We start from the raw sequence: 13,278 nt of genomic DNA on the forward strand, positions 1-13,278 counted from the left end.
TCACGTCTAAAGCACCATGCACACAGACACAAAAAAAAACGCTTCTCCTTTGCTCACTAGAATACGAATCTTTCCATCTTCAACGTCTCATCTTCTTCCTGGCAAAAATGAAGCTCGTCTTTGCAACCTTCATGTTCGTTTGCCTTTTCCTCACCTCCTCTTTCTTTGAGGCATCAATGGCTGGTTCTCGTACGATCCTTACTTTTTCTTTCAACTAATTACTCTTTTTATGTAACTAATTAACCATGTTTCTCTTGAGTTCATAATATTGTTCTTTCCTCTCTTAGTTTGTTTCTAAAACTAAGAATACGGCAAATGTGAGTTAATCGTCAGGATAGTGTGTTCACTTTCTTACGGTCTAGTTCGAGTACTCTTTTGTCGATTAATTTAGAGTAGTTTAGACTAAAATTTTATCAAAATGAGTTATGTAAAATGCATATATGGTATTCTAATTAACTAATTAATCTATTTGTATGAATTTTGCAGCTTTTTGTGACTCCAAGTGTGGGGTGAGATGTTCAAAAGCTGGATATAAGGACAGGTGCTTGAGGTTCTGTGGAATCTGTTGCGAGAAATGTCAGTGCGTTCCATCGGGGACTTACGGGAACAAGGACGAGTGCCCTTGCTACAGGGACCTCAAAAACTCCAAGGGCGAGGATAAGTGCCCTTAATATTGATTCCCTTTCCTTTGTGTGGTGTTGGTATGCATTCGTGCCTGGGACGTACCCTACTAAAATAATGACGAAAGTTGATATTATTGTGTAATTTTTATTTATTAATCTAAGCCAATGTTAAATTCGATTTCAAGTAAGCAGATTATTGTTATTATTAGTATGTATAAAGTTAGTTATTTCATACAAGTTAAGTGAAATAAAGTGGAGGTTCGTACCAATGTCAAGGTGCATTTTTTTTTTCCAAGAATAATGATTTTTCAGTAAGAGAAATGCTAAAAGAACGCTGACAAAAGTGGAACTTTCCAAAAACTTTTGACATAATGTTTTATAATATTAGCATAGGAATTGATGTTTCTGTGAAGTGACAGAGAGTTCATAGATAGTTATACTTTAAGAGAGTTCCCTCAACATTTCTCTTTTAGTAATAATTTAGCAAGACTAAAACAACTTTGTCATTGTAAACAAGCACTAACAACGTTCCTCACTTATTTTAAGATTGAGTTAGTTAAGAGTCTTAAGACCATTCATTCATGCATTCGAGGCCCCGTATTTGCCTCTCTCTCTCTCTCTCTCTCTCTAAAATTGATGTTTGTTTGTAACAATGAAATATTGTATAAAATTAATGAGAAGCTCATAACTCATCTACATAAAAGGAGAACATCTTGTAAGAACGAGTTTATTGCCACGCATAAGTGACTATCTATTTATCTAAAATACATTAACCATCTGATGGTCTCTCTCACAAATCTGATCATACAACTCATGCTGATGTATACCACTCTTTGCCTTTACCTACAACCTTATTTGTTATTTAGCCGTCTCTCCATTTTAGTGAAAGATACTAAACGCGTTTTGTAGCTTACATAATTATTTGGCACTTTTTTTTTTGGTGTAAGTCCACTTGTTACGTACCAATCCAATGTAATGCCACTTAAAATGAGGCATAGGCAAATTTGAAAACGTTTAACATTGACTTGTGGTCAACATGAAATTGACTAAGGCCATCTCCAACCGAAGGGTTCAGAGAGCCAAAGGACCGAAAATAGTCCAAAAACAGTCTCAAATTGAGGGCTAAGCCAAAGGACTCGTGGGCCTCACGGGATAAAAAAGGGCCAAAGGGCCAACGGGCTAGCCCAACCTAGCCAGCTAGCTAGCCCTGGGCCGGGCCACAATTTCAAAACCAACGGCTAGCTGACGTCAGTTACCGTTGGATTTGAAATATATATATATATATATATATTTTTTTTTTTTCGGCCAAATTTTTTTTTTAAAATTTTCATTTTTTCCTATAAATACCTAAGCCATTCCTACACCATTTGGCACATAATTTTCACCATTCCATACTATCTCACTTCATTCTATTTCAATTATTCACCTTCTGTTTTCTTACCTCTTCCAATAATCTTTCCTTCTATTTTTTCAATAATTTTCAAATGACCTCATCTGCAATGAAAGGTAGGGCTTAGACCTGAAAAGAAGATGAAGCTCTTTGCAGGGCTTATAGATGGATCTCGGAAGATAGTGTGAGGGGGAGTTCTCAAACAAGTGAAGGTGTTTGGACTCGTATGTCCAAAAAATACTATGAGTTCTACAAAGGCACCACTCCACTGAATACCCGAAACCACGAGAGTTGTTCTTCAAGATGGAATGAACATCTTCATCCAAGTTTGAATAAATGGCATCAAGCACTATTAGTAGCAGCAAGAAGATATGAAAGCAGTGCCAATTACTACGACGAAGTATGTTTTCACAATTTATTTTAAATATTTAATTATATTACATTTGATTTCATAAATTAATTTCCTTTAATTTTTGTAATTATATGACATTTAATTTCCTTTAATTTTTGTAATTATATTTTCTAGGTACGCCAAACAGAGGAATTGCATATGGAGGGCAGCTCGAAACCCTTTCAGTATCACGGTTGTTGGGAAATTTGTAAAGGGTGGGTGTTATTTGAAGATCCACCACAACATAGGGTAGGTCCTACAACAGTGTTCGGAACTGTATCCTCAGCCGTAGATGGGGATGAAGATGGATCTCCTACCATTCAAGAAACAAGGGTTGAAATCCATCTTTGGGTGAAGGTTCCATACCTAGGGCTATGGGACGAAAAAAGGCCTAAAGGTTGAAGGAAAAAGGCAAGGCAAAAGATGATTACGCCGCTCAACAAGAAGTGGTGATGTCATTGCGATTAATGGCGGAGCAAAATGCCATTGCCGCTAAAGAAAGGAACCATAGGCATGAAGAACGGGCCAAACAAATACAAGAAGAGATGGTTGATAGGAATATGCAAAGGAACACTTCGGATTACACTCCAATGAGTAAGGCCTATTTTGATAGGAAAAAGAGGGAAATTATGGCCCGACAACAGTTGTTTACCTCCGACTATACTCCTACAATGGCAGATGATGAAGATGATGTTGATTATGAACTTTAAATTTAAGTTGTTGTAGTTTTTAAATTTAAGTTGTAGTTTTTAAATTTAAGTTGTTGTAGTTTTTAAATATAAGTTTTAGTTTCTAAATTTAAGTTGTTGTAGTTTTTAAATTTAATAATAAATTATGCTTGACCCTCGGTTGGAGATGGTAAAAAATATGATCCTACACTGTTCATTAAACTATTAATTTCTTGGAGAGCCAGGGGGCTAAAACGAGCCCTCTGGCCCTCATTCGGTTGGAGATGGCCTAATTTCTTCTTTTTTGTTGTTTCCGGGGTTATATGCACTCTTATTCCAGTCGGCTTCTCAACCCTCTTTTGTTATGAAAATTCTGGTACACTTTAGGATTTCTTATATTTTAAAGTAGGTTTTTTACTCAAAATGTTATCTGAGATTGACATAACTCCTCATTTTGGTCATTGAGATTTGAAATCGATAGATCCCTGAGTTTGTCCATCATCAATCATTTTGATCATTCCGTGAAAAATCTCTACTATATAAGGATTAAATGATAAAAAAACCCTTATTTTTGTCAAATCATGTTGGCCCATTGTTTATTAAATTGAGAGTATAAAATCTCCAAGAACATTTGAGAATCCCTTTACAAAAATTATCCAAAACCGCCTTAATAGATTCATTGTCTGAAATTAATCTCCTATTTAATGTTGAAGCAATAATCTCCCTTGTAAGAACTATTCTCTGATACTTAATTTTTTTTTTGGTAAACTTTTCTGATTCTTAATTTAAAGAGGAATCTAGAATCCCTTGCAATTTTTTTTTATATATTTTAGACTAAATATGTCACATCCCCGCCAGGGGGGACCACTTTCCGGGCCCGCTCCACCACTGTAGCACGATATTGTCCGTTTTAGGCTCCGACTACGCCCTCACGGTTTTGTTTCTGGGAACTCACACGAGAACTTCCCGATGGGTCATCCATCCTGGGAGTGCTCTCGCGCGCTACTCGCTTAACTTCGGAGTTCCCATGGAACCCGAAGCCAGTGAGCTCCCAAAAGGTCTCGTGCTAGGTAGGAATGAGAATATACATATAAGGATCACTCCCTTAGGCGATGTGGGATGTCACAAAATATTTGTGTCTTTTCAAGATTTAATTAAGGTGTTTTCACCAACAGACAACTCAGCATTCTCTGTTAGTTTAAATTACATGTAATTATTGTATTTTTTAAAATAAAATGTTAATTAATTATTATTAATTTTTGAACCCTATTAGTTGTTTGATGTGTTTTTTTTTTCCTGATTTACTGGGATATTAGTTATTAACTCTATTATCTCTTTTTTCAATTATGTTTTATCGATCAAAATAAAAAAATTTATCCTACAACATTAAACATTATCTCTTTTCCAAATGGATTGTTTTTATTGTTTTTTTCCCCAATGGTTGGTGATCCAACATAAAATGTACTGTGAATTTTTTTCCAATTTTTTTGTCAAACTATTTTTCTTTGCTGTTTTTTGACTTATAGTTGTTGACATACTATGTATATTATATATTGGGTACATTTGAATTTGTAAAAATCATTGATTGGTACGTTTATTTGCGGTTTTGGTAGTTTGATTTAGCATATATTGTTGATATTGGTACATTATTTTTAATTTTGGTACATCCGATTTCATATACATTATTTATTGGTACGTGTGAAGACCTGTGTTTTAAAAAATATTTTATTATTGTTGAAGGAAATGCTTGGTTTTTCTTGTTTTGAACTTGCAACTTTTTGTGGTATTTTAGTTTCCTTTGCTGATATTTATAGGAAGCCAAGGGACCCTCCCCTTTCAAGGCCGAAGGCTCTGCAACACGTTGGAGAGCTTTTAGATCCCACCCTAAAACACCTATTCTCCTAGAATTCTAAAATGATCCTCTTTCATATCTTAAAAATATATTTATTTATCGTTATGGTTATCCTAACAAAGAAACAAATCATTTGTTAGCCACGTTTTACATGCTATTTACAAATCTATCGTTTGATAATAAAAATTATTTGCAAATTGGTGGTAATTATCTATACCTTGCTGCCCAAGTGTTTCTTATCTTTCTGTTATTTTTTTTGTCGTCATATTATCTCTCTGTTTATTGAACCATCTCTTTCTTCTCTCGTTGCCGACGTGTTTTACTTACTTTATGTTAGTTTTTTCTTCTTTTTTTTTTTGTTGAACAAACGATGTTGTTTACATTAAAGGTTGGGGGAGTGGGCTAAGTCTCATAATGGGTGAGCAATAATAATATGATTTAAATTCATCTTTGGTGCGAATTGAACATAAGACCTCTCATTTATAAGTAAAGAGGACTACCACTAGACTGTATTACTAAGTGGTTGTTGGTTTGTTCTTTTAGCTTTGCTATAAATACCGTGTAACTTATTATTATTCCTGGCACTGGTAAATTGCACGATGGTGGCAAGAGAGGCTGTAATGCCTCTATGAGTCTTTCTGGCCCCGAAAGTGAGAGGTCATACGTTCGATTCTCGCCAAATGCGAATTTGAACTACATTATTGCTAGCTCATTGTAAGGCTAAGCTCACTCCCTCCCCTTTAGTGTAGATAATATCGTTTGTTCAATAAAAAAAAAATATATCACCTTGTTCGAACAAACTCCCTTCTTCCCTGCTTTATTATTTCAATTGCTTAGTTATTTTCTTAGTGTAGCGTTCCTTATGCAAACTAAATTTTGATGACATAGTCATAGAAAGAGAGAGAGAGATAAGATAAGCATACGGGCTAAGAAACCAGAAGCGGAGAGATGGAGAGGTGCTTCCTGGCCGGTGGTATATGTAGCTTGCTGAAAATGGGGTAAAGGTTCCATATTTTCTTTTAGTCATTCCACAGCTATTTTATATCTCTCTTGTTTAATATTTGGTGATTTTCTATATGGTATCTGTATTCCAGAACTAGGTTTATATGGTTTCAGTTTATTGGATACCCCCTTAATGTTTCTTTTTGTATACAAGTTGCTAGTCTGTTCTTGACATGCACTTTATTTAATGGTTTGACAAATACAATTCACTTAGAGATTTGTACTTTTCCAAACAACTATGTATTGTATATCAGTTTGAAATGGTTTTCTTATATATATATATATATGTGTGTGTGTGTCATGTGAACTAAAGACTTAAAAAAAATGTAAAAGTATTGGTCAAAATGTTTGTCTCTTCATCCTATCACTATACACACACTATATCAACTACTTATGTTACTTTACCAAAACTTTGAGTTGCTTCATCACTACTGACAGGTCCTGAATTCAATAAGATGAAAATAAGTAGTTGTTTTGTTGTCAAGTGAATCAGAAACAGGTTTTGGTCTGTCTGGTTTAATGAAATCTGATTTATCAAAACAACTTTAAAATAAATTGTGCTTTTAGTTTGTTTGATATGATACGGGTTTATATATGAGCCTTATATGTATACATACGTGTATTTATGTAAACTATTTTAGTTTTGAAATTGAATGGATATAAGTTTTACATATATATACACACGTCTCTTATATCTAACTCTTAGATAGGGTGTACGATTGAAATTATCATTATTTAGTTTAGTGCTGACTTGCACCATGTGATTACGAACGTGCGAATTGGACCAAGGTGTAAGTCAATGACGTAGAGCTTCATTTTAACTTTGAATCAAGGATGGAGGTGGTTTTTGGGGGGGGGGGGTGGGGGGGGGGGGGGGTTGGGAAACCTTCTTATTATTGTTATAACATATTGTTTTGATATAATTTGGATATGAATGTTGATTCTGAATGCGAACTGAATCTTAATGTATTTTTTGGATGATTAGTTGATTATGCATGTTATGTGAGGAATGAAATGGAAATTTGAGGACTACTCATGTGTTGGAAATGGTTGGATTATTGAGAAGGGAAGTTTGGAGATTATAGTAGTGGTTAAGATCTTTTGTGTAGTTGAGCCTGACTCTTGATAGATACTAGGTCTCAGGTCAGCCTAAAATGCACATGATCTTTATCGGGTAAAATATTATTTATTACCTATCATGCACTAAATGTACATTAAATAATAGCCTATACTAAAATTGGGTGGCTATATAAGCTTCATGCATTAACATAAGTCATTAAAACATGAGTTTACAAAAAACCTTCCTGAGCTTAAGCCAACCTTAGCTTTGTGAGTAGCTCCGCCAGTTGCACCACCCTTTATTTTATTTTTACGTTGACGCAATAATCCTCTTTATTTTATTTCACCTACCAACCCCTCGTACTATAAATGCCCCTTATCTGTCACGTCTAAAGTACCACACACTCGCCAAACAAAAAAAAAAAAAAACGTTTCCTTTGCTCACTGTAATACGAATCTTTCCATCTTGAACCTCGCTCTCATCTTCTTCTTGGCAAAAATGAAGCTCCTCTCTGCAACCTTCATGCTTGTTTGCCTTGTCCTCACCTTCTCTTTCTTTGAGGCATCAATGGCTGGTTCTCGTACGATCCTTACTTCTTTTTTTTCCACCAAATTACTCTTTTTATGTAATTAATTAACGATATTTCTCGAGCTCATAATATTGTTCTTTCATTTTTTTACCTCTCTTAATTTGTTTCTAAAACTAAGAATATACGGTAAAATATGAGTTACTAATTAATGACGATAGTGTGTTAGCTGTCTTACTATCTAATTCGGGTATTCTTTTGTCGATTAGAGTATTTAGAATATAGTTTTGTTAAAGTAAATTATGTGATAATATGTATATATATATATATATATATATATATATATATGATGTTCTAATTAACCTATTTGCATGCGAATTTTGCAGCTTTTTGTGACTCCAAGTGTGGGGTGAGATGTTCAAAAACTGGATATAAGGACAGGTGCTTGAGGTTCTGTGGAATCTGTTGCGGGAAATGTCAGTGCGTTCCATCGGGGACTTACGGGAACAAGGACGAGTGCCCTTGCTACAGGGACCTCAAAAACTCCAAGGGCGAGAGCAAGTGCCCTTAATTGATTCCTTTTTCCTTTGAGGTGGTTTTGGTATGCATTTGTGCCTGGGACGTATCCTAATAAAATATTAACGAGAGTTGATATTATTGTGTCAATGCCAAATTCGATTTCATGTTAAGCAAATTATTGTTATTATTAGTATTATATTTATGCATAGAGTTAGTTATTTCATGTTAAGCAAGTGAGTAAAGTGGAGATTCGTATGTTAAGGTGTATTTCATTCTTTTTCAAGAATAATGATATTTCAGTAATAATTTAGCAAGAGTGAAGAACCCTCCGCCATTGTAAGCAAGCACTAATACTTAATATCGTTCTTGCTAATTTTAAGATTAATTCGGTTAAGGTCATTCATTCATGCATTCAAGTCCTGTGTTCGAGTTTCTCTCTCTAGTAATATGACCATTTTATACATAACCGTGAACTCATATATAAAATTGATGAGAAACTCATAACACACACATATGTATATGAAGCTATGGAATGATAACAACTTATATGAATGGATTTACCACTACGAGGTGTTTCGATTCTATAATACAATGTATAAAAGAACTTACATATGATATTGCATTATTGTATCGGATCACAAACAATGACGGGAAACCTTCCATATATATTCATATAAAGGAGGGACATGCTGTTGGATCTGGTGAAGGATGTAGAAGAGATTATACAATTGGTTGGAAAATTCAAAGAAAAGACTTTGTGGGACAGGTTGACAGATATGCAGGGTAAAGACGTAACAATTTCACATGCATATATTGTACGTCTCATCTCTTCAGAGGCCATTTTGTCATGCATCCCCATCTCCAACTCTTATGAGACCCGAATAAGGATCCTTTTCGGATTCTCTTTGTGAGGATTTCAGAGATCTGCATATCGTGTCTGTCATCGTACATCGTACGGTCAGAAATTATTTTAAATTAAACACAAACAATACCTGATAAAAACTAATTGCACGATATACGATAAACAGATACGATTCACGGATCTCTGGAATCCTCACAAAGAGGATCCGGAGAGGATCCAGATTCATGACACCCAGTTAACTCTCCGATTGGTCCTTTGCCACGTCATATATATTTGCAAGACCCAGCTTGTTACTGACTTGTTCTCATCAAAACAAATTCTGATCTAACCAAGTAATGCCATGGCTTGAATGGTCGGACCATCCAACTACTTATAATTGTGTATCACACATTCAATGAAATATTCCTAGTAAATTACAGTAGGTGTAGCTTCAGCACTACATATCATTCAGTGTTAGATGTGATTTAACCGTTAGATTTGATTTTCAAACTGTTAAAGATCTTTTATTTTCAATCTCAATAATCTATTTTCTGTATCAATTAATGTTATGTAGTGTTGAAGAGATTTCCATCTCCTTTGTAAACAAGTGAACCGGTGTCGAACCTAATTTTTTATCTGAAGTAGTTTCCAACACTCGATTTTGTTTTCTACACTCTCTTTCTATTTTCCGGTAAAGAGGAATGTGGAAATGACTTGCAGTCTACTCATTAGGTTCCAGTTGTTGCTTTGCAGCTAGCATATACAGATGCCCCACTGTGAACAGCCTTCAACTTACAGATCACTTAGGCAGATATAGCTAGCTACTCTGGTTGCCTTCTTCAGGAGAAAAACAGAAACTCTCCTTGCCCCCTCAAGGACAGTATCCAGCTGTGGCTGGCACTTTTAGACGAAAAACCAATGCCTGTGCTGGTAGGGTTTTCCCTTCCAAGGACAAAATTTTGTCTCTCACAATAATTTCCGCAAAAAGCAAGCCTTTGGTAGAACAATTAGATCCCTCAAGTTGATGCAACTCATATGATTTGTGTCATGGACGTACCATTTACCGTTTACGGCATGATTATAACGATTTTGTTTTTATTTTTTTACAATCATTGAGGGAATAAATCTAAGTGGAGGAAAATAACAAATAAAGAAAATTGGTGAAAAGGAAAGATGGAGAAATAAAGGAGAATGCTTGAAATAAAATTTGAAACTGATGACAAGTTTTTAGTTTTCCTTTTATGTACATACATTTTTTCCACGTCTCACCCACCATCATTCCTTCATGCTTAAAATGGTGTATTGTGTTTGATCAACTTTATTAGACTCTCAAATTCAAGTGTATTTGATATATAAAACCTTTAAGGAGTCAACGAAAATCACCTATATTAAATAAAGACTTTTATGACTTCCAAAAAGTCTAAAATTTCTATGTTTTTGTGAGTCTACAAAAATCCATGTAGTTAAAATTTTAAAGGATTTTCAAGAGTCATGGATTTTGAGTGCTTTTATGGCAAGCTTTTTGTCATAACAAATCCTACCTATCCCATAAGATTTTAATGGATTTCATTTTTCTCTATTTTCTGAGGATATAGTACACCACCCAACATAATGCAATGACTACCATTATCAACACTTCCACCACCATGTCATCACTACTTCCTCCTCCATCCCCGCCACCATTATTGTACCATCATTGCCATGACCATCATCACCACCCCTTCTATGATCACCACTTTACCATCACCATAATTGCCACCTTTACCACCATCATCACTACTCCATCACCACCGTCCCCATCCCTACTCCACCACCCAAACATTACCCTGCCACCACAATCACCACCTTTACTATTATTGCTGCCACAAAAAAATACCAACTCTACTACCACCATTTTAATAATGAAAACTGAAAAATAATAATGCTTATTAATAAATTGGTCATTAAAAAAAATCTATGACAATACACAAAAGATTAAAATATTATAGCATTGTAGAATTTTGCAAAAGTTTATCATTTAACTCATTTCTTTTCCACAAAAGAATATCAATAAAATATAAAATTTTATAGAGTTTATAATAGTCAGTAAAAGTCTATTACATTTCAAAATCTACTAAATTAGTAAAAGTCTGTCTCTTTAAAAATTCTACAAAATTCTCTATAAACTACACCCTTTAATCTCTCTTTTTTTTTTTCTACTTATATCCCATATACGAAGTAGTTTCCGAAACACTTTTCTTCCCTTTGCACATTTTTATTTATTTTCTAAATTTAAATTAAAAAAAAAAATCAAAGCAGAACTAACAGGCATAGACAAACAGAGTGTGCAGGTAAATATGTGCCTTTTCCTTCCATAAATAATTTATAACAAAAGGACGAATCGAAATGTTGGTCAAACGTTCATAAACTTAAAATAATTTGCTCTCATATTTGCTATAGTTTGGTTGATTGTCAGTAGCGGAACAAATGGCTTAGTGCCGTTGATTTACAACTGATACTATGCGTTGACTTGACTTCACTACGCAAGACTTGGACTTGAATCCAAGCACTGACCCTGAAAATCAACGGATTTGCCGTTGAACCAAACCGAAAGGACAAGTCATATACAAATTAGCTGAAACTCCCAAGAGTATCATTATATGTACCTACAAGTAACGGGACAAAGCTTTTCAACGGTTATAAACGAAAAATCACAATTTAACGGTTATTTTAACTCCGATTTTGATGATTTTTTATAACTACACTCCTTGACCCTATATGAATACAATGAATGAATTCGATCTTCAATTTAAAATATTTACACAAGTGGATACCACAAAATCTTATGTTATACTTAATGAAAGTATAAATAAACTCTAAGTGTTAGTCAATCTATCGTTTTGATGGGATACGAATTCTCCAAAACTAATTTCAACGATCCAAACCGTTAAAATTGTTTGTATATGCTTGGAGATCACATCAGCAAAAAATCACAAAAAAAAAACATTCAGAGATCAAGTAACGGGACAAAGCTTTTCAACGGTTATAAACAAAAAATCACGATTTAACGGTTATTTTAACTCCGATTTTGATGATTTTTTATAACTACACTCCTTGATCCTATATGAATACAATGAATGAATTCGATCTTCAATTTAAAATATTTACACAAGTGGATACCACAAAATCTTATGTTATACTTAATGAAAGTATAAATAAACTCTAAGTGTTAGTCAATCTATCGTTTTGATGGGATACGAATTCTCCAAAACTAATTTCAACGATCCAAACCGTGAAAATTGTTTGTATATGCTTGGAGATCACATCAGCAAAAAATCACAAAAAAAAAACATTCAGAGATCAAGTAACGGGACAAAGCTTTTCAACGGTTATAAACGAAAAATCACAATTTAACGGTTATTTTAACTCCGATTTTGATGATTTTTTATAACTACACTCCTTGACCCTATATGAATACAATGAATGAATTCGATCTTCAATTTAAAATATTTACACAAGTGGATACCACAAAATCTTATGTTATATTTAATGAAAGTATAAATAAACTCTAAGTGTTAGTCAATCTATCGTTTTGATGGGATACGAATTCTCCAAAACTAATTTCAACGATCCAAACCGTTAAAATTGTTTGTATATGCTTGGAGATCACATCAGCAAAAAATCAACAAAAAAAAAACATTCAGAGATCAAGTAACGGGACAAAGCTTTTCAACGGTTATAAACGAAAAATCACGATTTAACGGTTATTTTAACTCCGATTTTGATGATTTTTTATAACTACACTCCTTGACCCTATATGAATACAATGAATGAATTTGATCTTCAATTTAAAATATTTACACAAGTGGATACCACAAAATCTTATGTTATATTTAATGAAAGTATAAATAAACTCTAAGTGTTAGTCAATCTATCGTTTTGATGGGATACGAATTCTCCAAAACTAATTTCAACGATCCAAACCGTTAAAATTGTTTGTATATGCTTGGAGATCACATCAGCAAAAAATCACAAAAAAAAAAACATTCAGAGATCAAGTAACGGGACAAAGCTTTTCAACGGTTATAAACGAAAAATCACGATTTAACGGTTATTTTAACTCCGATTTTGATGATTTTTTATAACTACACTCCTTGATCCTATATGAATACAATGAATGAATTCGATCTTCAATTTAAAATATTTACACAAGTGGATACCACAAAATCTTATGTTATACTTAATGAAAGTATAAATAAACTCTAAGTGTTAGTCAATCTATTGTTTTGATGGGATACGAATTCTCCAAAACTAATTTCAACGATCCAAACCGTCAAAATTGTTTGTATATGCTTGGAGATCATATCAGCAAAAAATCACAAAAAAAAAACATTCAGAGATCAAGTAACCGGACAAAGCTTTTCGAC

At 33.9% G+C, this 13,278-nt stretch overlaps 3 protein-coding genes across 3 annotated transcripts; all 3 read left to right on the top strand.

Moving 5' to 3' along the window:
- LOC103945299 (peamaclein-like) lies at window positions 1–892 on the top strand. The gene is made up of 2 exons (XM_009355848.3): window positions 1–189; window positions 487–892. Exons 1-2 carry the CDS (start codon window positions 108–110, stop codon window positions 669–671), a joined length of 267 nt encoding a protein of 88 aa, XP_009354123.2. The 5' UTR covers window positions 1–107; the 3' UTR covers window positions 672–892.
- A 1,248-nt stretch (window positions 893–2,140) lies between these two features.
- On the top strand, window positions 2,141–3,090 carry LOC125475458. The gene is made up of 2 exons (XM_048580190.1): window positions 2,141–2,413; window positions 2,540–3,090. The coding sequence occupies exons 1-2, from the start codon at window positions 2,240–2,242 to the stop codon at window positions 2,804–2,806; spliced, it is 441 nt and encodes a 146-aa protein (XP_048436147.1). The 5' UTR covers window positions 2,141–2,239; the 3' UTR covers window positions 2,807–3,090.
- A 4,015-nt stretch (window positions 3,091–7,105) lies between these two features.
- Window positions 7,106–8,249, top strand: LOC125475596 (peamaclein-like). Its single transcript, XM_048580569.1, has 2 exons — window positions 7,106–7,566; window positions 7,899–8,249. The coding sequence occupies exons 1-2, from the start codon at window positions 7,485–7,487 to the stop codon at window positions 8,081–8,083; spliced, it is 267 nt and encodes an 88-aa protein (XP_048436526.1). The 5' UTR covers window positions 7,106–7,484; the 3' UTR covers window positions 8,084–8,249.
- The last annotated feature ends 5,029 nt before the right edge of the window (window positions 8,250–13,278 follow it).

The sequence above is a fragment of a genome, unplaced genomic scaffold (genome assembly GCF_019419815.1).
Source record: "Pyrus x bretschneideri cultivar Hongxiangsu unplaced genomic scaffold, Pyrus_bretschneideri_v1 Contig15, whole genome shotgun sequence".
Taxonomy (NCBI): Eukaryota; Viridiplantae; Streptophyta; class Magnoliopsida; order Rosales; family Rosaceae; genus Pyrus; species Pyrus x bretschneideri.

Excerpts from the sequence above, each read along its gene's own strand:
- LOC103945299 (XM_009355848.3), top strand. The coding sequence starts at position 108 with ATGAAGCTCGTCTTTGCAACCTTCATGTTCGTTTGCCTTTTCCTCACC. Across the intron at positions 190-486 it reads GGCATCAATGGCTGGTTCTC|CTTTTTGTGACTCCAAGTGT; the intron begins GTACGATCCTTA and ends TGAATTTTGCAG.
- LOC125475458 (XM_048580190.1), top strand. The coding sequence starts at position 2,240 with ATGTCCAAAAAATACTATGAGTTCTACAAAGGCACCACTCCACTGAAT. Across the intron at positions 2,414-2,539 it reads GTGCCAATTACTACGACGAA|GTACGCCAAACAGAGGAATT; the intron begins GTATGTTTTCAC and ends TATATTTTCTAG.
- LOC125475596 (XM_048580569.1), top strand. The coding sequence starts at position 7,485 with ATGAAGCTCCTCTCTGCAACCTTCATGCTTGTTTGCCTTGTCCTCACC. Across the intron at positions 7,567-7,898 it reads GGCATCAATGGCTGGTTCTC|CTTTTTGTGACTCCAAGTGT; the intron begins GTACGATCCTTA and ends CGAATTTTGCAG.